The 23,834-nt window shown below is 39.9% G+C and overlaps 1 protein-coding gene across 1 annotated transcript in view; it reads left to right on the top strand.

The window, feature by feature from the left end:
• The window catches only part of arhgap32a (Rho GTPase activating protein 32a), a 31,905-nt gene that overhangs the window by 1,154 nt on the left and 6,917 nt on the right, over nucleotides 1-23,834 (top strand). Inside the window, exons 2-15 of the mRNA XM_008425004.3 lie at nucleotides 9,087-9,200; nucleotides 10,063-10,168; nucleotides 11,569-11,660; nucleotides 11,937-12,021; nucleotides 14,835-14,921; nucleotides 15,025-15,162; nucleotides 15,899-15,991; nucleotides 17,733-17,855; nucleotides 17,973-18,050; nucleotides 18,994-19,075; nucleotides 19,176-19,325; nucleotides 20,416-20,518; nucleotides 22,503-22,647; nucleotides 22,896-22,978. Coding sequence (XP_008423226.2) covers nucleotides 9,112-9,200; nucleotides 10,063-10,168; nucleotides 11,569-11,660; nucleotides 11,937-12,021; nucleotides 14,835-14,921; nucleotides 15,025-15,162; nucleotides 15,899-15,991; nucleotides 17,733-17,855; nucleotides 17,973-18,050; nucleotides 18,994-19,075; nucleotides 19,176-19,325; nucleotides 20,416-20,518; nucleotides 22,503-22,647; nucleotides 22,896-22,978 — 1,454 coding nt within the window. The 5' untranslated portion in view covers nucleotides 9,087-9,111. The remainder of the gene's footprint in view (nucleotides 1-9,086; nucleotides 9,201-10,062; nucleotides 10,169-11,568; nucleotides 11,661-11,936; nucleotides 12,022-14,834; nucleotides 14,922-15,024; nucleotides 15,163-15,898; nucleotides 15,992-17,732; nucleotides 17,856-17,972; nucleotides 18,051-18,993; nucleotides 19,076-19,175; nucleotides 19,326-20,415; nucleotides 20,519-22,502; nucleotides 22,648-22,895; nucleotides 22,979-23,834) is intronic.

Raw genomic sequence — 23,834 nt, 5'->3', positions numbered from 1 at the left:
GATTTTATGTGATCCTTGATGTTTAAAGTATAGTGTAATTTAGTAAGACTGGAAAGTTTTTGTTATTTTACTTATAAAGGTATACAGTTTCCTTAAAAGGGCGGTATTGTGTATTTTACAAGCACAGAGTGCCATTTTATAGCGCAATCAAGAAAACTTAACTTCAGTTGTAAAAATGCTGTATCTCTCAAACATGACTAAAAAGAAATTTGACTTTGCAATTAAACACCTTGAAATTTGGCCTCTGCCTCTTTAAGAAGCTCTTGTTCTTTGAAACTTCCCTTACTTCATCATAACTTTCTCCGTTAAGCCTTTAACATCTTTCTTAGCAGACTGAGAAGTAGTTCCTATGATTAGCTCTGTAGATGCACAGTTGCACTGAGTGTTTGCTTATTGCTGCTGCCGCTAGTCTGAAGGAGCTGAGTGGGGCTCCTTCAGACTAGTGTCAGACTCAGACAGAGAGAGATGTGCTCTTTGAGACAAACTCAACTTGGAGAAAGGCACTGCTTTGTCAGATCAAGTATTTAGGCACCCATGAATGGTCGCCAAGGGAGATTTAAGGATTTCTCAAACAGGATTTCGAAGTTTCACTCCAGGTACGTTTTTGATGAGGGAGCAACATCATAACATGACATAAAGCTCAAAAAAGTCGATTAATACACTTAATACAGTCTCTTTAAAGTCTGACCTAATTGAGATTTGTTTTTTCAAAGCACAGAAAAAAATGTGAATGCGTTAGTAGAGGTAATAGAGTTGAATCCAACAGATAATATATTTTTTCAATGAACTCTGAACAAGGTTTATCAAAGTACATTTTGACGGTTGATGGGTTTCTCTTGAAATTCATGTAGTTCTCAGTTTGAATGTGATAGTGACTGGTGGTATTTGAAAGGTCCTCAAATCAAATTGTGTTTATGTCCCTCGTAGAGGATGGGGTCGACTCTGACAACAATCAAAAGTGCTTAAATAGAAGGCCGAAAAAGAAAGAAGCGCTTGTTGACCGAGCCAGTAAAGCATAATATAATTTCTCAACATGTGACACGATAATTGAGTACAGCACTGACATATGAGCAGATAAGTTAGCAAAAGAATTTTTGAGAAAAAAAAAAATTCCAGCATATTTAGACCAAAAGATGCGAGGATCCCTCAAACTACTCACAAACAATAAGATTTTTTGGCATGCTTTGGGATATGGAGCATTAAAAAGAAATTACGTTTATGTTTTTGGAACATATGGGTAAAGTAAAATGCTTCAGATATAGGAAACCACTTGGAGAGGATTATTGAGAAATTGTCACATTTCTTGATAGCTAAGATGCAGGGGGACTTGTGTTCAAAAAGAAACCTTGGTGTGTAGTAGGCAATGTCTCTCCTATAGTCTTCATCCAGTCTCCATGGTAACCAACTGCTGTGTTGGACGATTGTTGGGCACTCTTACCGTTTCTGGTTATAACTCAGCGATGGCAGACGCATCAGACCCGGTGCCACAAGTCATTGTTATTTCATAAAAGCATTCTTTCTCTCTGGCTTTTTAGACCAACCGACTCAGGGATTCCTGATAATCCCTGTTCTTAAAATATATTTTGAACTTTTTGGGAGGCATTGGAAACTTTTTAGAGTAAGGTAATTTCTTTGCCATCTGTTTGTGGTATTTTAACACAGTGGAAGCAATTGGTTAACAACAACTCAGAGTATTAAGTTAAGTAAAACTGCATTCTGAGGAAGATGGGGAGCAGCGACTGCAACTTCATAGAACGGGTTTCCATGGCAAAGGAGCTGCATCTAAGCTTTCATACAGCATCAGCAAGTGAATTCAGTGGTGTAAAGCATGTCCCTCACAGTCTCTACAGTGATGTAAAGGTTTTCTTTGTATAAATTACAGTTCTCTGTTTGGCAATCTATTGGAGAGGTCTGGGTTATAATGTCTGGTTGATTAGGGTTTAGACTTTACCTATTAGTTACAGTGAGAGGAAGTCTTAATGTTACAGCATTTGGACAATTCCCTGCTTCCAGCTCTTTGGGAACAACTTGTAGATGGGCTTAAAAACTGAAGTTTTTTTATGGACAAAGCAAGTTGTTACCCATAGTTTTAGGTTAATATTGATTTACATTTTTCTCCACGTTGGTCTTCAATTGAGAACTGACAGAAAACAATCTATTCTTATGTCTAATAGTCACAGTCATATTTAAGAAAATACTTGAAGAGAGACGTAGCTTCTTTTTAAAGAACGCATTGGACAATCACCTAGAAACCTAAAACTTTACAGCAGTTTAAGGATTAAATACTATTTCTTAAGTTTTCTGAACACAATATTCAGAATTTCAATGGTCTTCAGATGAGGAAGAGCCAACCTTTATGTTTGTGTCACAGAAGAAATAGAGCATTGTTGAATCAACACCTCTGTGTACTAGTATCTTAAACTGAACAAATGTCTCCAAGCTCGTACTCTGTCTCTGGATTAAGTTGCCGTTTGTCTGTCGTATTTCTGAGAATAAACGTTGCCCTCCCTAAAATATTTTTCTTGCAAAATGAGATTTTCTCCCATTCACTATTTGTGGTATGCCGTCGGCTTATTTTTAGCACAAGGAGATTTGTGGCTCGTGGCAAGGTTTGGATTGTCTTCGTGAGTGACAGACTGGATTGTTGATTAAATGTTTGGATCAGCATCGGCCTGCTGTTCAACCCCCCTCCCCCGTTACTCCGCTCCATCCGCCCATCCTGGCCTTCATCAGGGATCGCTCACTAAGAGATTTGAGCCGTGACATCTCCTCTGTGCGGGATGAAATAATCTCAGTCTGGCAGATTCCGAGAAGATTAGAGAATCAAATTGACTTCCAGCCGCCAACCAGTTCAACTCCTTCCTTCTGAGAGGTGACATGAATCACAAAGCATCGGGTAGCGCATGGCCAATTGGACGGCGGCGATCTGAAACCTGCAGGGTGGTGACAGTGGCAGCACCTCGGGCAGACAGGCTGATGATGTGTCAGAGCATCTGGTCAAAAGTTCCTCTGAGGCTTTCATTTGTCTCCTTCGTCTTTGCTCTGGAAGAGCGTCAAGTCACGATGGATGGGAGATGGGTTACTATGGCAACCGCAGAGCTTTTTTTTTTTCTTTTTACCCCTTCTGCATTTACAGCTTCTGTTGACTGCAATCAGAATGAGAGCCTGAAACCAACTTTCTCCACACCGACGCCGGTCTTTCTTTGCTACTAACAAGAGAATCAAAGTGCGTCGAAGATCTCGCGACTAAATTCCGTAAACTGGGAATTTAGCTGCCCTTTGGCTTGCTGTTTTCGCTCTGACAGTTTCCATTTGCATTGTTTCAAGTTACTGGAAACCTGATGCAGCCAGTCTGACAAATGGCAAAGAATCTGAAGCTAAGGAGCTAAAACACGACCAGCCTCGAGGAAACCAAACGTTTGTGTCCCGTCAATGTCTGGTCTGAGTTTTGGAGATCCATGAAGTCTACACACACGTTACCTGACGATGATCTGGTCTGATCGTCAACAATGACATTTCTACATTTTATTAAGAGTTTAATGTAAGGAAATGTAATTACGTGACTCAAGCGAATATTTACCAGAAGGAGATTCTTCTACTTTACTTTGTAGAGTTATTTTACTTTCATCAAATCGTCACAATTTGTACTTTTGTAGGGACAAAAAGCACTTGGGGCATTTCTCACTGTTTCAAGGTGCTTTATAAATACAGTTGGTTAGGCTATTTTGTAAAAGTCCACTTACAAAACAGAGACTAGAACTAAAATAAATGGAAAGTATGATAAAAAGTTTTTAGATTATGATACTGAGCTAAATTAACGTTGTTATAACCATTTAGCTCTATGATTCAGGAAAAAATGCAATTAAAATAAACAAATTAGGTATGATGGAATGAAGTGGTTTGTAATGGAAGTAATTAGAGATGAAATGGCATCGGTGTAAAATGAGGTTGCAAAAGTAGAAGGAGCAAATTTCCTGAGTCCTGATGTTCGGCATAGCTAATAACATACTGTTGTAACTTCTTTTACATTAGTCACATTTTTCTCTCATTAATTCAGTAGCATTAAGTTTAAGTTGTGTGGACAATACACAGTAATAAAATTGTTTAAAAAATAGCACCTTTGTTCTTGTTGTGAACGCTCCGTTCACAAAGCAGTGTTGAGTGTGTGAGAACTGAGTGGTGTTGCAAATTCTTTTCACACATTTACAATAAAACTAAAACTATTCAAAAAATGTCTTTTTTTAACACAAACACAATTTACTGATTAGCATAGAGAAACTAAAACTAAACTAGGGGTTTGCACTTGGTCTAAAGGTAAACATCTAGTTAGTTACATAATGGCAGAATGTGATAATATTGAAATAAGAATCATATAACTGCAAATTTAGAGGTAATCTGTAAAGCTGGTTATATTTGTAGACTTTGCACTTACTCTTGAAACAGAAGCCTGGAAGTTGTTATTATTCTCCATTTTCAATTGCAAGTTGCCAGATTAAATTTGACCGCTTCATCTAAAACGTCCACTTAAATCCGGACTTTTTTTTTCATTAGGTTTCAAAGTTTTTGATCACTTTTCAAAGTCCAAACTCCATAAATACTGCATACATTTACAAGAATTTAAATTCAAAAAATACTTTATTGATCCCAAAGAGAAATGAAATAAATATTTAATAAATGGTGGGAAAATGTGCAACATAGCTTTCCCTCTGGCTATGAACCGCCCCCTCATTTAATTTTTTTAATGAAGGACTTGTGACTGACAGACTTGTGACCAAATTTTACCTGGGGAAAAAAAATAAAAAATTCACCCAGTCATTTTCTTGTCAACATATCAGCTGATGCCGGTCCCACAGACAGCGTGCAGGATTGTGCACGCCGCCCCATTTTCCTCGCAGAAACGCCATGTAGGCCATCAGATAACAGGCGACATCCTTTGTGCTCGCCGCTCCGGTCTCCTGAGATCAGAGCTGCACCTCCCCATTAACTGTGACAGGTAAAGGGGCCTCTTTATTCATACATCCAGAATAGTACGTTTGATACTTTGGAGATGAATGACGATGGAGAAGCTGTGGAAGCAGCACTGCTGCTTGATTCGGTGTGACTTCAAGGTTTCTAGAAGAAAATCCAGAGGAAAATAAAAAAAAATATGTTGCTTTGACAGGTTTGAGACATATTTGTATATTCATTTTCTCACCTATAATACACCAAAAGGTGGTACGCTGATGAAGCTCACTCATCATCATGTCTCTTCACAGCGTTGCGAGTTTGTAGTGTACGCTATTTGGAACATTTCTAAATTGGTCCACTGTTACAGTGTTTGGGCTAAAAGAAGTGATTGCTTCGGTGATCGTTTGTGTCGGTGGCTGTCGTCAGATTTTCTACGTTTTTCCAGACGAAAAAAAAAGTGCAAGTCTTTTATCATGCAGGTGCTTTATGCAAGCTCGTCCCCTCTGCTGTGTGCAGGACGACATGTTCCTCCACTCAAGCAGACTCTCTGTCTGATGAGCTATAATCAGCAAGGTCAGGTACCGTCGTATGCGTCGAGAAACCTTTTTTTTTTTTTTTACATGGAAAGAATTCAGCTGATAGAAGTGTCTTTACCTCATTAGCAACCCACAGCCTTAACATTGTTTTTGGGTTACATGTGTGGCTCTAATAATGCATAATTGTAAAGTAGAAAGTAAACGATGCACACTGTTCACAGTCTTGTGCAGATAAAACTGTGAATTAGGGGACAAACAGCATCATGTTGACCAAGGAACACAAAACACAGATGAAGGATAAATTTGGGCTTGATTCAAAACAATATCTCAAGGTCTGAATATCTCTCAGAGCACTGTTTAAATCTTCTCATCTAAAAACGGAAATAGTATGGCACAGCGCCAGACCTAATCCTCAACTGAGCAAGAGGAGCCAAATAATTCAATTGGGCGTAATTCAGTTTATTTTTATAGCACTAGTTCACAACACATACCATCTCGAGGCACTTTGTGAAATAAAAGTCATGTGACCAGATCCATGATGAAGCGGAAAAGATCCAAAGCAGCGGGTGGGGTTACGATTAGTTTTGCACTCACTGTAGATGAGTGGCAAGAACTAAACTGTTGTTTACAGAAAGCCTTAAGAAGACCTACTTGTGCGTTCCTTCATGTTGGGGACATGTGAGATAGTGTTCTGTGGACAGAGCTGGTGGGGACGAGGGTGTGTTCATCCCAGCTCACACCAGTTTCACAAGAAACCCTGGCAGTGGCTGTAGAAGTTTTGAGGTGGTGACCCAGAACATAAAGAAAAGACTACAATAAAATGACTTGGTTCAAAGGTTGTTAGTTACTGGGTCTGGACCTCAGTCTAATTTTTGACAGAACTTTTAATACCTAGATGTGGAAAGGTGTTAAAGGAGAAATACCCAAAGAAACTTTTAGCTGTGATTGCAGTGAAAGGAGACCTTAAGTAAGGATTGACTTTGTACTGGCCTGGTTTAAAAATAGTCCCATGTCGCTAATCGCTTTGCTTCGTACAGAAGGTCTGGACACTCAGCTATTGAGAAATAATTGGTAGCTGGAGGCAATCGCTAACGTTTGGTCCTGATATATGTACAAGTTGAGTGCGCTGTAAACAACCAACCCCTCTACAAAGTAAGAAGTCCTAAACCAAACGACTCAATATTTGGAGGCGTGGCCAACACATATTTAACGGTTCTGTTTACTTCCTCCACTGCCATTGCTAAAACTGCAATCATGGCAGACTACAAATCTGCCATGATTGCTCTAATCTGCTCTAATTGAGCGCAAAAAATCAACATCATTGTTCAAAGCTGTTTCTGTTCGCTGATTGGCTGGGTTGAAATTCAGCTGGAGAAATCGAGGTTCATAGTAAAAATTTCAGACCCAGCACTGAAGAGAAACGAGAATCAAGCAGAAACTTGACTAGGTCAAAACAAATGCCCCCACTAACACTTTTCATATTTCTATTTATGACACTAATTTGAAATCTACTGTAGACATCCTCTTTGTGTTGGGCTGTCACATCAAATCCCATCAAAATACACAAAAGTTTGTGTCTACAGCGTGACAAAAGACTGTTCCAAGACACTGTCCGGTCATATAAGAAGACTATAGATGTTGGATCCAAGTGACCGTTGCATAACATAACTTTATGTAATGTGGTCTCTGGATCGCTGCTATCTGTTTAATGCACTTTTTGCCCTTCGGCAAGGTTGAGTTGAGACACAGTACGAGACGAGGATGGAGCCGAGTCGGACCTGCTCAGTATTCCTATCGGCCTGTTGGCATCCTGCTGACTCAAGAAGCTTTATGGAAGTCCAGAACCAGCAGCTGAGTGGATAACCGAGCTGGAGGCGCTGCTTGGAACCGCTACTACGGCACCAGTGTTCAGTGGATGCTAGTTAACATACCAGTTGGACCAGACATGTTGTGGTTGATCAGCAGAACCCTTTACACATGATGGTGACCCGTCTCTCTGCTACCTGAGCTGCAGTGGTGGGAGCTTTGGGAAGGGCCTGATTTTGTCTGTGAGACATTGTTTACTGATAAACACCCTCATAATTCCAGAAGCACGTTACGGGAAAATTGTGGGAGAACCAAGTTTGCTTCATCAGGACATTCCTAGTGTTTTGATGACTGAACTGAGGGTAAGCAGTAGTAGCTGGTGTGTGAATGAAAAACCAAAGGTTTTTACTGGGACTAGAGAACAAAACTGACATAAATTAAAAAGGTTTAAAGTGTAATCCTATCTAAGTACTGATATTTTACCAATTCCATGGCAGTGGATAAAAAACAGTAATTGTTTGATGTAAAATTACAATTATTTATGAAGCTGAAGGAAAAAAGCTGTTATGTCTACATTTAATTTCCGTTTGGATGGATGATATGAGCCAGTGTTGTGTTTTAGCTTAACCTCAACTTTAGTCGTCTTCCTCTGCATTACAGTACAGGATAATACCAACACAGGCAACTCAATACTGTTAGGGTGTATTAGGGCTATTGTACATAGAAAAAAAGGGTACGTTTCCTCTGAAAAACTCAAAAATGTTGAGATTAATCTCAGAAATTTTCCAGGAATTTTCTTGAAAATTTCTGAGTTTGTTAAGTCAAAATTTTGCTAGAGAAAAATCTGAAATTTACTAGAAAAACTTGCAAATTTACATATATATTTTTGGAAGATTTCAGAGATTAATCTAAAAATTTCTGAGTTTTTTTTTTGGCTCAAATTTACAGTTTTGTACTATACAAACATAGAACTGCACTGCATAGAATAAGCCTTATACACCATCTCACAGTCTGTCTTCTTTGGCAGGTTGTCAACACATTCTAATATTTTATCATCTTATATCATCATTAGGCACTTTTAATCGAGATGTACGGTTAAAACATATTTGGATGACGGTTTCTGTTTTTTACATCTGTTGAATTTCTGAACATTGGAGCATGACAAGTTGCTTTTTAAGATTGTTTCAGCCTACTTTGTGTTGACAGACAGTTTCTACCTGAGTAGCAGTAATCAGCCTGGGCTTGGCTGATGAAATTAAACCCCCCAAAATGTAAATCACCATTAATTTATGACTAAACAAGGAGACAAATATTTCATTGGGGTTCCTTATCTGTGCTAACAAATGAAATCATCATCTGGAAACCGATGTTTGTATTCACCCAAGTTATCTTTGTCATGACCAAATAGCAAAAACAGAAGGAATCTGTTATGTGGGAAACACATTTTCACAGTAGTGGAATTTAAAAAGTAAAGGGGAAATCCGTGAACGTGGATCTCTGGCTGCCGGGACAAACCTGCCTTTTCCTTGGAGAGCGCGAGAGTCGCTTCTCAACCGAAATCTGTCAGCTCTAGGAGGAAACAGAAGCTGAAATCCATCCTGCGAACTCATAGCCTGACACGTTTTGGTCGCCGTGGTAGCCCGCGACACTCCGGCATGATGTCATCCCAGATTACAGCCGGGGTAGATGGCGGCCTCGAGTGGGTTAACGTCTGGTGGCTCCGCAGCTTCGGACCCTCCTCCCCGCCCGCCGTGACTTTCTCTCCTTCTCTCTCCTCCCACTCACGTTTCTCTACAGCGGGCTGTTGCAGCAGGGCGGCATCATGGAGGCTGGATGCGTGGTTGCCGCGGTGATTGAGAATGCTGCCTCAGGACCCCGGGGAGAACCAGGAAGTAGTGACGTCCTTGAGGGGTGAGTAACTCTTTTTATTTATTTATTTTTTTTGCGTTTCCCTGGCTTTGTGTGTCTGCTCACCTGGATGATGATGAAAAGACCAGATAGCATGTGGCGTGCTGCTTTAAAGGAATGTGGGAATTTTGAATTTGAGATGAATAAAGCCAGAAGTGAGACTTTAAATTTTTTTACCCAGTTATCAGAGTAAAGCAGAGAGACAAACTATCCCTTTTTCAACCTCCATCAGCTTCAAACTCCACTATTTTGTTGCGCTCGCTCATGTAATTTTGGAGCACATAAACGTCGATGTTTGTTTGCCACATTTCCAGGTTCGATCAGGCTGAATCTCTGTTAGACTCCCAAACACCCTGTGGCCTTTGTTGCTTATCAAAGTTTGCCTGAATGGGCCTCACCCTCCACTCCTCAGTACATTGAATCACATTTCAAGTGAAGGTTTTGTGAAGCTCTCCCTGTGGGTGGATTGTCTTTATGCCTCACTGAACATGTGAGCTTTGGAGTGCAAATAAAATAACCACTGGATCTGGGTTCGGTTTTTTTCCCCGTCTACTAAAGCAGGAACTGCTGATATTTTCTAAAGATCTCAGTAATTGTTCATAGTTACAGCTAACATAAATAATAAATGTGTATTTTCTTGGTGACAGCTTCAGTACGACATGTTTTCTTTTTTTTTCTCTTTTTTTTTTTGAGGCATGCTGGTGCAATGTCATGATTCCAGCTCAAGCCACTCCAGTAATTCTCCCTCACTTGCTCCCTCTGGTGGATGAAAATTAAACAAAATATATCGAGAGGCCTCATTTTCATAATAGTTCAGCTTCTGTTCTGTTTCCAACCTTTTTTTTTTTCTTTACCTCTTGCGCAGCGACCCGACCCCACCTGCTGACCTCGACAAAAACGATGCCTTACCTCAAGCTACCAACATTAATCCTCCAGAGGAGAAGCAGCCACAGGAGACATCCACTGCCGCGGTACATGCCTACACACACACACACACACACGCACACACGCATGCAAACACACGTGCACACACATATATTTATTTATAAATAAGCACACACATGGCACTGACTCATAGCTGATGCAAGACAATACACAAAACTCATCAGACATGTCCTTCCTCCATGAGGCTGCTCTGCTTCTTTAGTTGACTCACACTTTAACGTCGCCTCAACAGATCACAAGGTCTCAGTTGACGACTTTAAATTCATCCTGGGCTTCTGCAAATTAAAAAAAGGTCAAAACTACACATACAGCCTCAAATACAGTCATAAGTCCAACTAATATTTGCTAAAATTTGAGTAAATGCCTCTTAGTGAAGTTGGAGAATTAAAAAAGATACGGTGAAACGATGCCAGGCGCTGTGTTCTTAGGTTTGAAAGGCTTATGTTGCATTCACACCAGCCGTGTTTCATCAAACTCTAATCCATGTGTTTTGATAGTCCAGTTCGTTTGGGGAGGTGTGAATTTGCAATCAAACCAAAAAAAAAAAAGTGAACTCTGGTCCGCCTAAAAACCTCGCTCTGGGTTTGATTAAAGTGAACTCTGGTGCGCTTCTGATGCAAATGTGGAGGCAAGCAGACCAGAAACTACTCCGAAAGCAGGAACCGGACTACGCTGTAGGGCATTCTGGGTAGATAGAACCAAGACCAATGCAAGAATCTAATGCTTGCGGGACAAATGGCTCTTTGTCTTTTGCCAAAGACAAAAGAGAAAACCTACAATCTGACTCCACTCCATTTTTGTTTGCATTTCGCAAAGAAGAACGTTACGCTCGTGTCTTCTTCTGACGTGTTGTTTCTCTCAGTGGTTCTTGGTGCAGCGTAACCACAGGCAAGGAGAGGAACAAGTTTCTCAATTAGTTTGGATCGTTTGACACAGTGCATCGTGAAAGCAAACCACGCCAGCTGGTGTAGTTTCCAGCTCCAATATCTTAGTACTCCTGAAATAAGACACAACTTCTTTTGTCTTATTTGAAACTTTTCTGCAAGATGTAGAGGCTGTTTTTTATGTCAATAACTTCTGAATATTGATAAAAAAATGACTCGTTACACTGACTGATTATTTCACTCATAAGAAAGGTTTTCCTTTTGTCGAATTATTAACTTAAGCTCCTATATGTTGCTGATAATTTACTTGTATTGTAGTTTTGTAGTTTCTCTCAGGTACTCAAATATTTTCACTACAAAGTAAACAAAAATACGTGGCGAGACTCTGTGTTTTCACAGTGTGTCATCCACTGAGGAAAAATGATATAACTCCTATTTTAAAAGCCGTCAGAGGCAGGAATGTGCTTTCATTACACCTTCCAACGTCATAAACTATGGGTTTCTCCATCACCGACCCCATTAATGCTTTCTGCTCTTGGCAGGTGAAGAGCGATGACATCACAGAACACCAGGCCGAGCCCCTCCTGCGCTCCTGCGTCAGCACGGCGAGTATGAAGGTCAAGAACATGAAAAAGTAGGTACTCTCAGTGACGCTGCCGCCGCTTTTAGGGGCCGCTTCGCTGGCCTGAATATAAGGCTCCTTATTCAGGCCAGCGAAGCGAAGGGGGAGCCTGTGTTCCAGCGCTGGGTGCCTCTCACGCCGACCAGCCGGTCTGAATCTTAAACGCTGCTCTGTCTCTCGCTGCACAAGCCTGACCTCTCCCTTCCTCTTTCTCTTTGTTTCCGCTCCTCATCGCAGCATCGGTGTGTCTTGAATGTTGATGAGTTGCCGCTCTTCTGTGTGTTCTAGGCTAACGTTCCCCAGAGGTCACTTCCCCAGATTGGCAGAGTGTGCCCATTTCCACTATGAGACTGTCGATTTTGGCAACGTTCAGGTGAGATCTAAAAATACTTTGCGGAGAGTTATTAGCTTTCATAACTGTGCACTTGGCCGCCGTTCAGCTGCTATATTTGCTGCTGCACTTTTGGCATAATCGATAACCTTGTTTGTGTTTTCTGGACAGTCGCTGCAGCAGTTTCCCCTCGTATTCTTGACATGCCATGTTTGCATCTGTTCACAGACGATATTCTGCAATTACTACACTTATTTTTGTTCAGCTTCTACAGGCAGGTTGCCTAAACTTGGATTTGCTTAGTGCTGCCGCCTTCAGACTCAAATATTAGTTGTCACCAGGAGCTTAATGCTGGTTCTGGAAATGAACATTTATTGTCAAATAGCACAAATGAACGATTATCATCGGAGAATGGCAGGAAATTGTTTTTAACCTTGCAGGATGCAGACAGAAAGTTTATTCTTAACAAGGAGTTTTCCGCATAGACAACGTAGGTTATATTATTTTATGCTTTACCTGTTTCTTGATCTTTTACAAATAAGCAGTTTTTCCTCAATATTGATGAGTTGAAACATAAAGGTTCCTCTTTTTGACTTGATATGTCACTTAGGACTGAACTGCATGAACTCAAATCAAGCTGAATACATATATCAATTAGTTTTGTTCTGAGTGGACATTGTTCTGAATACCCTGACTCTAGCTTAACGTTTCCAAACTCATCATTTTTTGGTGATTTCCACCTTCATTCTCGGCTGCCCTGTACTTACCTTCCTCTTTTGCTCTTTCTTGTACTTCTTCATTTTTTGTTTCAAGACCATTTTGAAGTAATGTAATGGTAATGGCATAATAATGCAATAAGACCTTCTCAAAAACTTTGTTTTCTAATGAAAATGTAACGGTGAAACTGGAAGACATCTTAAATATCCAAACAAAACACCTAAAACAAATAAAATGCAAACTGTCCTTCAAAAACGTGGAGCTATCAGAGACCAACACACCAGACTGAAGACTTTCCAGTGTTTGGTAGAGATACAAGAAAGACGATCAATAATGCAAATGGAAATTACTGAGCTTGTTTCAATTCATCATGTGATTAATTAATTAATTGATTAATCGCGTCAGGCTTAGTGATGTGCAGAAGTAAGCATTTAGCCATCCCCGTTATCTCTCGTTGTAGTTCTGCTTGATCGCCGGCAGAGGGCGTCAGATGTTTCTGCACAGCTGGGAGCTGCTGCTTTAGCTTAGCACAAAGCATCCTGAGCGGTGCATGTGATGCACATGGCGGCGCCGACCCCCTGCACGCCGCATCAGTGAGCAACGCTACGGCTGGCTGAGCATTAATCTGAAACACTTTCGCTCTGTTTGGCTAAACGTTTTGCGTCTTCGTCATTAAATGAGCAGAAAAACAGTGTGAGCAAAAGCAGATACGTCCTTTTCGAGGTGACACTGACGCTGAAGGCAGAGCTGCATATATGCAGATTCAGACGCTTCCGCCCGATGCCGGGTGCGTTTGATTCAGTTTGGGCGACGAGTCTCTGTTCTGTGTACTCGGATCACGCCATAAGCAGCAGAGTCTTAACGACAAAGACGGAAAGCAGAGGTCGGGTCTCGGGTGTGATGCCTGCAGAGCAGCAGACCTCCTCCGTCTGCATCCCGACAGATCCGTCTGCAGATTAGGAAGTCTCATCTGTCTCATGTTGCTATGTGACGGATGAGCATCTGTGTCCATGTGTCCCAGATGAACCCGTTTAAAGGCGAACCTCCTTTTGTCACGAGAGAGAGGAGAACGGATGAGAGAGAGGAACAGGGGGGAGGGTGATGGAGTACAGGAGAGGCAGGAGGAGGAGGAGGAGGGGGGGAAGAAGGAAGTAGGGAGCAGAGAGAAAGCATCAGCGTCTCGTTTTCTCTGCTTTCTGTATGTAGCTCACCGGTGCGGGTTGCTCTGCAAATAAGCTTCTCGCGTGCAACGTTGTTGTTGGGACGAGAAACGGGCGAGTCAGGAGAACCTTTAAACCCTTCTGCTCTCAGCCTAGATTTGGCTTTTTCTTTTTCTTTTTATTGTATTGTTTGCTTGGAGGAGCTCGCTGTGGTCCCGCACACAAAGAGGAAGCTCTTGCTTCATCCGCTGTCGGATATCTGAGATGCTCTAGCGGGAGGTAACCTGAACGAGCCCCGTGACGTGACGGTGGGTTAGTTGTTTGATGTGGGGCGTATTTCTGGGGAAAAATGGTGGATATGCTTTTTACTTAGAGAGAAAGTGTGGGGGGGGGAGCTAATGTTTTCATAATTTCTCTTAATCTGCCCTCTTCTCTCTCCTATCACTGAATCACTGACCTTTTCAGCCTCTCCACAGCTTAATTAGCTTTGTAGTTTGGACTGGGGGGGGGAAGAAAGCGTTGCGGTGAACTACATTTTTGCCGTAATGACTCACTCAACAACAAATTTCTCTTCATTGGTTTGGTTTGCCGTAACTAGGTCGCTGCATGTTGTGTAACAGTGTATCTGGACGGGTTGCTAACAGTTATAAATAACCAAAACTTCCTCAGCATGGAGGCCTCTGAAGACAATTCTCCATTAACGTCTTTGGTCTCTTTACGGGTTGATTTCCTATCATCTATAATTTTGAAAAAAAAAAAAAGAAAAAGAAATCTACTAAACGTTTAAAACTGCAGGATGAAATGCCAGGCAACCGATGTAAGTGGTAAATCCAGTATTAATATGGGACACGATGCACTTTTAGTAGCCCAGTCCCAAAAACAGAGAGGGGTTTTGTATCATACTCATCTATTATTTATGCTCCATCCTCAATCCAAGCTCCTCTGTGTCTCCTTCCTCCTGTTTGTCTCCCTGTGCAGTTGGCCTTGGCAGAGGGGCAAAGCGAGGGACCGAAGCCCGGTCTGGACTCCAAAGAACTCGTCTTTCTCGTCCAGATCACTTGCCAGGTAACATTACTTGAATATCCGAGTGGTGCTCTGGCTTCTCCCAAAAGCAGCAGGCGCTTTCGCTTTGGTTTGGTCCTGATTTGCTTTGCGTCGTCCCCATCAGGCTCGAAACTGGCTGGTGAAAAGATCCTACGAGGATTTCCGAGTGCTGGACAAACACCTGCACCTGTGCATCTACGACCGCCGTTACTCCCAACTCACCGAACTGCCACGCTACGACACCTTAGAGGATACTGTTGAGGTATTGTCTCCACATTCATGAAAGTATTCATGCACTTTTGAAACTTTACTCCGTTTAGATATAACCTCCATTTTTTTAATGTATTTATTTTAGAAGAGCTGTAAAGATTGACTGCTGATTTTTTGGGGGCATTACTTTCTTCAGCAGATACATCTACCATATTCAATGGCCTAGTCCAAATTCAACTTTTGAATTATTATTTTTACCTTCATTTAATCAAGATTGAGATAAAAAAAAAAAAAAAAAAAAAAACAAGTGAGTACTCTTGGAGTCCAAGAGGCAGCACCAACAATTACATTTGTTTGCATAATAATCCTAATGCCATGCAAATAATTATTTAAAAAGTCGCAGTTTAAAACTAAAACTTGTGTTCAAAGAAGCTGAACTTTACCGAGCCTGACTTATTTTGTAAGGAGGAAGGGAAAAAGTAGACCCTAATAAACTTTCAGCTGTCATTGTAGTGAACTTTTTTTTTCTCTAAATATTGACCTATTTGGGGAAAAAAAAGTAGAAAAACTTAAAGACAGTGTATCATTTCCTTTCACTTTACAACAAAGCAGTACTTTGTGAAGTTTGTGGCTGTAACATTATAAAAAAAAACAGCAAAATACAAGATCATGAATTCGTTTGCAGAAATTCTTGTACCTCTGCTGGCATGTGTGACGTCATGTTTATTTTTGGAGCTTTATTGAGGTCTATCTTTTTTTAATTTTATTTTATTTTTGTCTCCTTTCAGTCAGTCGCCACAATGCTGACTAACTACCTGTCACGCTTCTCTGCCATCGCGGACAACAAAATCAACTGTGGTCCTGTGTTAACATGGATGGAGGTAGGAGTTACTTTTTATTGTGCTTTTCCGTTGTGATGATCTGAAACGCTAACGTGACTGATGTTTGTCTAAGGAACAGTCAGTAAAATTAGATTATGGTCGGAATATCGCAGATAAGATGAAGGAATTGTTATTCCCTGCTGGAAATCCTACACATCCGTGCCAAAGTACATCCTTCTACATTTTGCAATGTAGCTCTTTTTTTTTTCTAAATGTTGAGTCAACGACTTAATTACTGCACTGGTTCATAAGGCAGGGAGTGTTTGCCTCAGTGTGAGAAGCAGACAAACAGCACTGGTGTCAAGAAAAAAAAAGAGGTGTGCAGCTTTTTCTGGCGACTTTGAAGTAGCAAGCTAATGATCGGTGACAGAAAGTGAAGCTTCTGTAGCAAATTTCAAGCACTGTGCAAATGTGTTCAGAGTTCAGTTGATCTTATAATCTTTGGCTTTGGCTTTGGCTTTGTATTTACATGTTTGATTCTCATCTGAAGTTATTTTTGGAGTTGTTTGTGTTTCATACTCTGAAGCTCCAAAAAGGAGCTGAATGACATTTTCCTGTATTTGTCTTAAAAATCACAGCCACAATGGTAAAGTTGTATAGTATTTTTTGGATTTTAATGATTTTTTAAAATGTATTTATTTTTCTTTTGCCATGGGCTTTTAGTACAACAAAATAGTAGTATTGCAGATTATTTCTTATATCTTAGCCTGCTCCATCCATTCCTCAACAAGTTTTTTTGTTGAGGAATTTTTCAGAGACAGTTTATAGTGATAAAAACATAACATATAGTACATAACATAAAGAGAAGTGGTAAAAGGTTGCCACTTGAATTGAGTTAATCTATGCTCTAGTTATTATAAATCCACAGACAGGCTAAGCTTGTGGGGTTTTAGTCTAGTTTTGGAGGAACTCAGTGTTTCAGCAGTTTTGCAGTTTTCTGGACGTTTGTTCCAGATTTGTGGCAAGTAGAAGCTGAATGTTGCTTCTCCTTATTTGATTCTGGTTCTGGGGATGCAGAGCAGAACCAGAACCAGAACCTGAGGGGTCTGGAAGGTTGATAAAACAACAGCAGATCTTTAATGTATCGGGGTGCTAAACCATTCAGTGATTTATAAACTATCAACAGTATTTCAAAGTATATTCTCTGAGCTACAGGGAGCCAGTGAGCGACTTTAAAACTGGTGTTATGTGCTCTATCCTCCTGGTTTTAGTCAGAACGGGAGCAGCAGCGTTCTGGATCAGCTGCAGTTTTCTTGTTGATTTTTAGGCAGAATGTGAGAACACTGTGGGGTTAGATTTTAACACAGTTAGATTTTATATGAGTTTTTCTTTGTTGCGACATTCGTCCTTTAATCCTGGAGATGTTCTTCAGGTGACAGAAGGCCGACTTTGTAACTATCTTTATGCGTCTCTGAAGGTTCAGGTCTGAGTCCAGCAGCTCCACTGGCAGCAAAGCAGATATCTGATTTCTAAAAACATAAGTAAAAAAAAAAAGTACATCCTTCACGTTACACACAAACAGACAGAACATTGGGGCCAATTCACTGGCTCTACTTTCCACTGACATTAAAAATGTTTGAAGCTCAAGTGGAGACAAAAACAAAACATTTTTAACTTTCCATTGTGCTCTGCTTCTCTTTCATCCATCGTCTCATGATAAATCGTGACCAGCTCCCACTCCCTGCTCAGGCTTTTTGGGCGTAAGATGTGCCAAAAGCATCTCTGCTGTCTTTATTTTTAGATCGACAACAAGGGCAACCATCTGCTGGTTTCTGAAGAAGCTTCGATCAACGTCCCCGCCATCGCTGCCGCCCACGTCACCAAACGGTACACGGCTCAGGCCACCGACGAGTTAACCTTTGAGGTAAGGAGATAGAGACATGCTCAGGCATGGACCAGTCTGTCAGGTGTATGTTTTTTTTCTGCATTTTTTTGCATTTAGTTTAGATGAGCATCATAGAGAAAGCTCTTTCTGATCTAGGTCGGGGATATTGTGTCTGTCATCGACATGCCGCCTAAAGAAGACACGGGCTGGTGGAGAGGAAAGCATGGCTTCCAGGTAAACCTTCTGCTGTGGGCAAACACACAAAGTCCTGGAGTATCTATGGTCTGGATTCTAGTGGAAAAATCTTCTTGCACTTGAAATAAGACAAAATACTTAAAAGTATGAGTAACTTTTCTTCATGATTTAGGTCAGTAATCCCTTAATCCCTTAAAGAAAATTTCAGGAGCTAAACAAGTCCTGAAAAATTTTATTGGCATTCCTAAATGAAATGTAACTTAAAAAAAAAAAAATAATAAATATATATATATATATATATATATATATATATATATATATATATATATATATATGTTTTATTTTATATTTGTTAAAACTGTCATCATAGTACAATAATATGAGACAAATAATGTGGGGGAAAAAATTCATTTCCTCTTATCTCCTCCCAGCCATTTGCAGAAATACTCAACTAATCACAACTCTTTTATTTATTTTTTATTTTATTTTATAAAGGTTACACAGTATTAAAGATGCTTTCTAGAGCAAAATCCTCAATATTTCTTATCATGTTACCAATGGAAGTAAACTGAAAAATATAAAAGGGTTTATGTTGGCTTTTCAAAATAAAGCATTAAAAAATGCACGAAAAAACATTTGATGTTGCAAATTTGGATCCAAACTGTTAGTATTTTAGCTTTTCTAAATCTAAAAAGAAAGTGAAAATTGATCATGCTACTTTAAAAACAACGTTTATAGGTTGTCTTTAGAGACGGCAGTAAACCAGTGATGAGGCATCTCACAGATCAGCTTAAAAAAAGGTTTAGTTTAGTTGGGAAAATTTGTTCAAACCTCAAAAGTTTGATTCAGTCATGTATATCATCAACGCTCAGTCTGAGGTTTCTCTTGACCTCTTTTTCCACCTGTGCAGCATCGCCTCTCCTCACTCGTCACTCACTTCGTTTGTACCTCTTCGCTCTCTTCTCCGCCTCTCCTCCCGCAGGTCGGGTTCTTCCCCTGCGACTGCGTGGAGCTGATAAACGAGAAAATCCCGCCCAGCGTTCAAAACTCAGTGCCAAAGCCAGGTACCAGTCAGTGTGCGTTGGCAGTTTTCACTCGCTCACCGGGACCTGAGTCAGGTTGCTTTTTAACGTTTCTCCCGTGTGTGTTTTCGTGCGCATTCAGTGTGCAAGAAGCACGGGAAGCTGGTGACCTTCCTGAGGTCGTTCATGAAGTCTCGGCCGCCGCCGCAGAAGCTGCGGCAGCGCGGGATCCTCAGGGAGCGAGTGTTTGGCTGCGACCTGGGGGAGCATCTCCACAACTCAGGACACGACGGTAGAACATCCCACATGCTTTAACTTAATAAAAACAGACTAATGCAAGGTTAGTCTAGTTTAGAACCTGTTTTTGAAATACTTTGTTGCTTCAGAATAAGCTAAACCATCTATGCTGAAACAAAAGTGAAGTCGCTGAGTAAATTCTCAGCTACTGGATTAAAATCATCTTGCCTCACATTAACATCGTGAATCTCCAGATTTATTTAGTTCCATAATTGTTCTAGTGCAAATATCTTAGTACGATTGAAATAAGACTAAAGTAACTAACAAGTACATTTTTAACTAGATAGAGGAGTTTGTTTTGAGTAAATAATTCCTTAATAATGATGGAAAATTGATTATTATTTCACTTCTAACATGGGAAAAAATGTCTTGTTAAGAGTGAAATAATCTACCAGTGGAACTGGTTGTTTTTCCATCAATATTAAGAAATAATTGACTTTAAACAAGCTCCCATATCTTGCTGAAAAGCTACATGCAAATTAGATTTGCCCTATTAACTGAAACTGGTAAGAATTTGTAGTTTTTGCAGCATTCAAAATTGTATGTCCTTATTTTATTTTAATCGAATTAGATTCACCTGCGTGTTTGAAGAAATGGGATGAATAATGCAAAAACATTTGGGAGGTCTGGTGTTTACAGCCTAAGGCTTGTTATTGTAGGATTCTCCAGAAACAAACCTCTTTGTGGTTTTTATCGAATCTGCAGCCTGCCATGGTTCAACACGTCGGTTTTCATTTCATTAAAAAAAATCTGTAAATAATGACACTTTTAATGCAAAGTTGACTCTTTTAATTGACTTTTAATGCAACTTTTAATGCAACTCTGCTTTCAAAGTGTCATTATTTAACAAAAGACATGTCATGAAAACGTTTTCACGTTCATGTCCGTTGTTCTGTCATGTTTATGACAGTGTAATATCAGTCTTATGCTCTCTCCTTCAAATAAAGTGTTACCGGAAACACTTTAAATAATTAGTGTGGAGAATGTAGAACGCAGAAGATGTCATCTTTTTGTACCCAACAAGATGTTTTCATAAGACACAGACAAAATGGCTGAACGTTGCGTCTCGTCTTTATGTCCTTCAGTCCCGCAGGTCGTTAAAAGTTGTGCCGAGTTCATCGAGAAGATCGGCGTCGTGGATGGGATCTACAGACTCTCAGGGATTTCCTCCAACATCCAGAAACTGAGGTTTGTGCTTCCTCTCTACTTCACCATAGGAAGTCTGTATCAGCAGTCCTTCCTGGTCGGTGTCAGGGGGCGGGGCTTCTGGTTGGTCTGAAGCCAATCAGATGCCAGGATTCATTTGTTGAGCTGAATTTGCTCCTGGTGCACTGCAGTAAGAGGAACTATTAAATATTTATAAAAGCATGGAAATAATTACACACGATATGAATATATTACAACTGGAAACTTCAGAGTATTTTTTCATTATTATTTTATTTGACTGAATTTCACATTTAGTTGAAGAACGCAGTTATTATTCACAAAATGTAATTATTATTTTAATTTTTTTTACTTCTTAACTGCATTTATTTTCAGGTTTATTTATTTGTATCCTTTTAAATTTGGCACTTTAGTACAATTGCAGATATATTGATATGTTAAATAAATAAGTGTGCAGCCAATTAGCAGCGACTGAAGATCCTGCTGTCCAAGTCGTTAACTTTTAGTGCTTTTAAGGAGATTTTTTCCCCCCCCAATCTATCAATGGAAATCTGATTAACGCTGTGCAGCTTCTGAGAGCGTTGCTGTATTTTTTGCTGCTTCCATAAAACAAACTCCCATCAGTGGATAAATTGAGCGGCACACGAGCTGATGGGGCTGGGCAGCCAATCAAAAAGCTTAATGGGAAAAGCTCTTCTCTCGCCGCGTCACGCCTCCTGCTAACAGCTCAGGAAATACGGCACACGCAAAGATGTTGACATGTTGAAGATCTGTTGGTCTTTTTTTTTTGCTTTGAAGGGATTTTATGAATTTATCGTTTTTATATTTACTGATTTTGTAAGAAATCTTTCAGTTAATGTCAGTGTCCGATTTATTTTTACCACAGGAAAACAAATATGTATGAAATGCTGCAAACGAAAACCAGGACTATGAACTCGTGACAGTAGGAATATTTGCTTAGGTGCGATAAGAACGTGCTAAAAAAATTCTATTTTGTAAATGTAATAAAATATAAAGATGAAATTAAAAGTAAAAGCTTTTACATGGCTTTGTAAATTATTCTTGATTTTTGATGATAGCTTTGATCACCTCTTCTTTTTCATTTGTATCTAGAAACATCTCTGGGCAAAAGGATTTTTCGCTAGCCGGGATAGTAATTTATTTAATAGATCCTGTAAGAATGATTGATGGGAAAAGACCACCAGTAAACTTAAAAACAAGTGTATAGTCTTAAAATCTGTCCTGTAACAAAGGAACATCTTTTTGAGGGAATCAAAATTGAAGTTGAATAATTTTTCCATTTATACCCTTTCAGGTGTGAAAGCTTTCATAATCTGTTCAACAGTTTTTAAGGCTTTAGTTTGGTAAGAGCTAAATAAATAAAGCAAGATAAAACATTGACTTTTTTATGTCAATGTATTGACATCAATGTTTCGAAAAGTACACTTTACTTCCTGTAAAGTACACTTCCTGAACACTTTACAGGAAGAAAAGTGTTCATGACATCCGAAGAAATAGTTTGATCTCTTAAATACAACGACTTCTGTTTTGTTCTTATTATTGAGATACAGAAGAAGGAATTGCTCATTTTTCTGTTATTGTGGAGACAGACTTGACTGACAAAGTCTCTGATTACAACATAAGACAAAACAGGACTAAGGACTCCTTCATATGTAAGCAGTCATAGACCAGATGCTTGTAATGGACAAATAAGACCTAAAAACTGTCAAAATGTTAAACGTACTTTATAAAATCAAATGTGCCTACATAATAATTTAATTGAGATGACAGGATTCTGTTGGCTGAACTTCTAGAATCAACTATTAGGATAAACTATTAAAATAGCAGTCTGGGCTTAAAAAAATGCTGAGTTTTAAAAAAAAAAGTCAAACTAATATTTTTTATATTCAACTTTCCTCCAAAAGAAAGGGGAAAAAATGAATTCAATATTTTATGTCCGAATGGGTTCAAACCTTTGCGTATTCTTGTGTTCATGTTCCGTCTCCAGGCACGAGTTTGACTCTGAGCAGATCCCAGACCTGAGCCGAGAACTCTTCCGACAGGACATCCACTCTGTGGGCTCCCTGTGCAAGCTGTACTTCAGAGAGCTGCCCAACCCGCTGCTCACCTACCAGCTCTACGACCGGTTCTCGGTGAGCGCAGTTCTCAAAAATTGCACGGGAGCTGATTTAGCTTTGTGTCAGTCGATGTGCAGGCAACGTCTTTCTGGTCGCTCCTTGATTAATTGCATGAAAGAGACATCTCGCTTTCAAAGTGCTGCTTAAAATGAGGTCGTTGCATTGTGACGAGCTTTCCAAGAACCGCTTTGAAGCCGAGAGTCAGATTAACTCGTCTGCTTCGGTTGTTAGACTCCGTGCTTTTGTCCTCCGTTTCGTCACAGGAAGCCGTGTCTGCAGCCACCGACGAGGAGAGGCTGGTAAAAATCCACAATGTCATCCAGCAGCTGCCGCCTCCTCATTACAGGTCAGGTTTACAGCTCACTGCTGCCCCCTGCTGTCAGAAAGTGGAATGGATCATTTTTAGATTCTGATTTTGGAGAAAGGCACTTTGCTTTAACTCGTGTTTTTCTGCTTAATCTTGATCTTTATCTTGCCAAGCTCAGGTCATCCTCCTCTAAGCTGCTAAATTCTGTCATTTTCTCTCCCGACGTCGGTTCATTAGAGCAAATCAGACATATTTTAAGATCTAGAACTGAGAGAATATCGGTTCAGCGTGAATTAGGCTATATGAGCATCTTCCGTTAACCACTGCTGACACTCGTAGTGCCCTGAGAGAAGTATTTAAATGTCTCCACCTTTTTGCCGTTATTTTTTTCCCACATTATGACCACAAACTTTAACATTTTACATTGAGATTAGGTATGATAGGCAAACACAAATCAGTCAAAACTGTAAATTTAAATGAAAATGATAGAATGTTTTTGAAAATAGTTCATAAATAAAAATCTTAATAGAAAACTGATGGGCATTGGTAGTCATATCTCCTTGCTAAACTGTTACCAATCTACAAAGTCTTACATATTTTAAGATCTACTAATTGAGAGAATATTGCTGCATTGTGAATTATATGAGCATCTTAACCGAGTATTTTTTTTTGGGTAGTTTCTAGTGGAAATATTTTACTAAACTTGTACACTAACTTTTCAGTAGGATGCAGCGTGGGGAAATGTCTTGTTTCTTGCTGAAAAGTTATTTGTAAGTTAGTTTTGTCTTATGTCAAGTGTACTAGGATATCTACCAAAAATAGTTGGTGAGTGTAAATAAGATCCAGTTCAACTGGCTGTAATCAAATACATGGAGCCCACTTCTGTGTTATTTAA

This window comes from Poecilia reticulata, chromosome 13 (genome assembly GCF_904066995.2).
Source record: "Poecilia reticulata chromosome 13, P_reticulata-male-v2, whole genome shotgun sequence".
Classification (NCBI taxonomy): domain Eukaryota; kingdom Metazoa; phylum Chordata; class Actinopteri; order Cyprinodontiformes; family Poeciliidae; genus Poecilia; species Poecilia reticulata.
The sequence above is the reverse complement of the archived record's forward strand: the minus strand, read 5'-3'. Positions and strand labels throughout refer to the sequence as shown.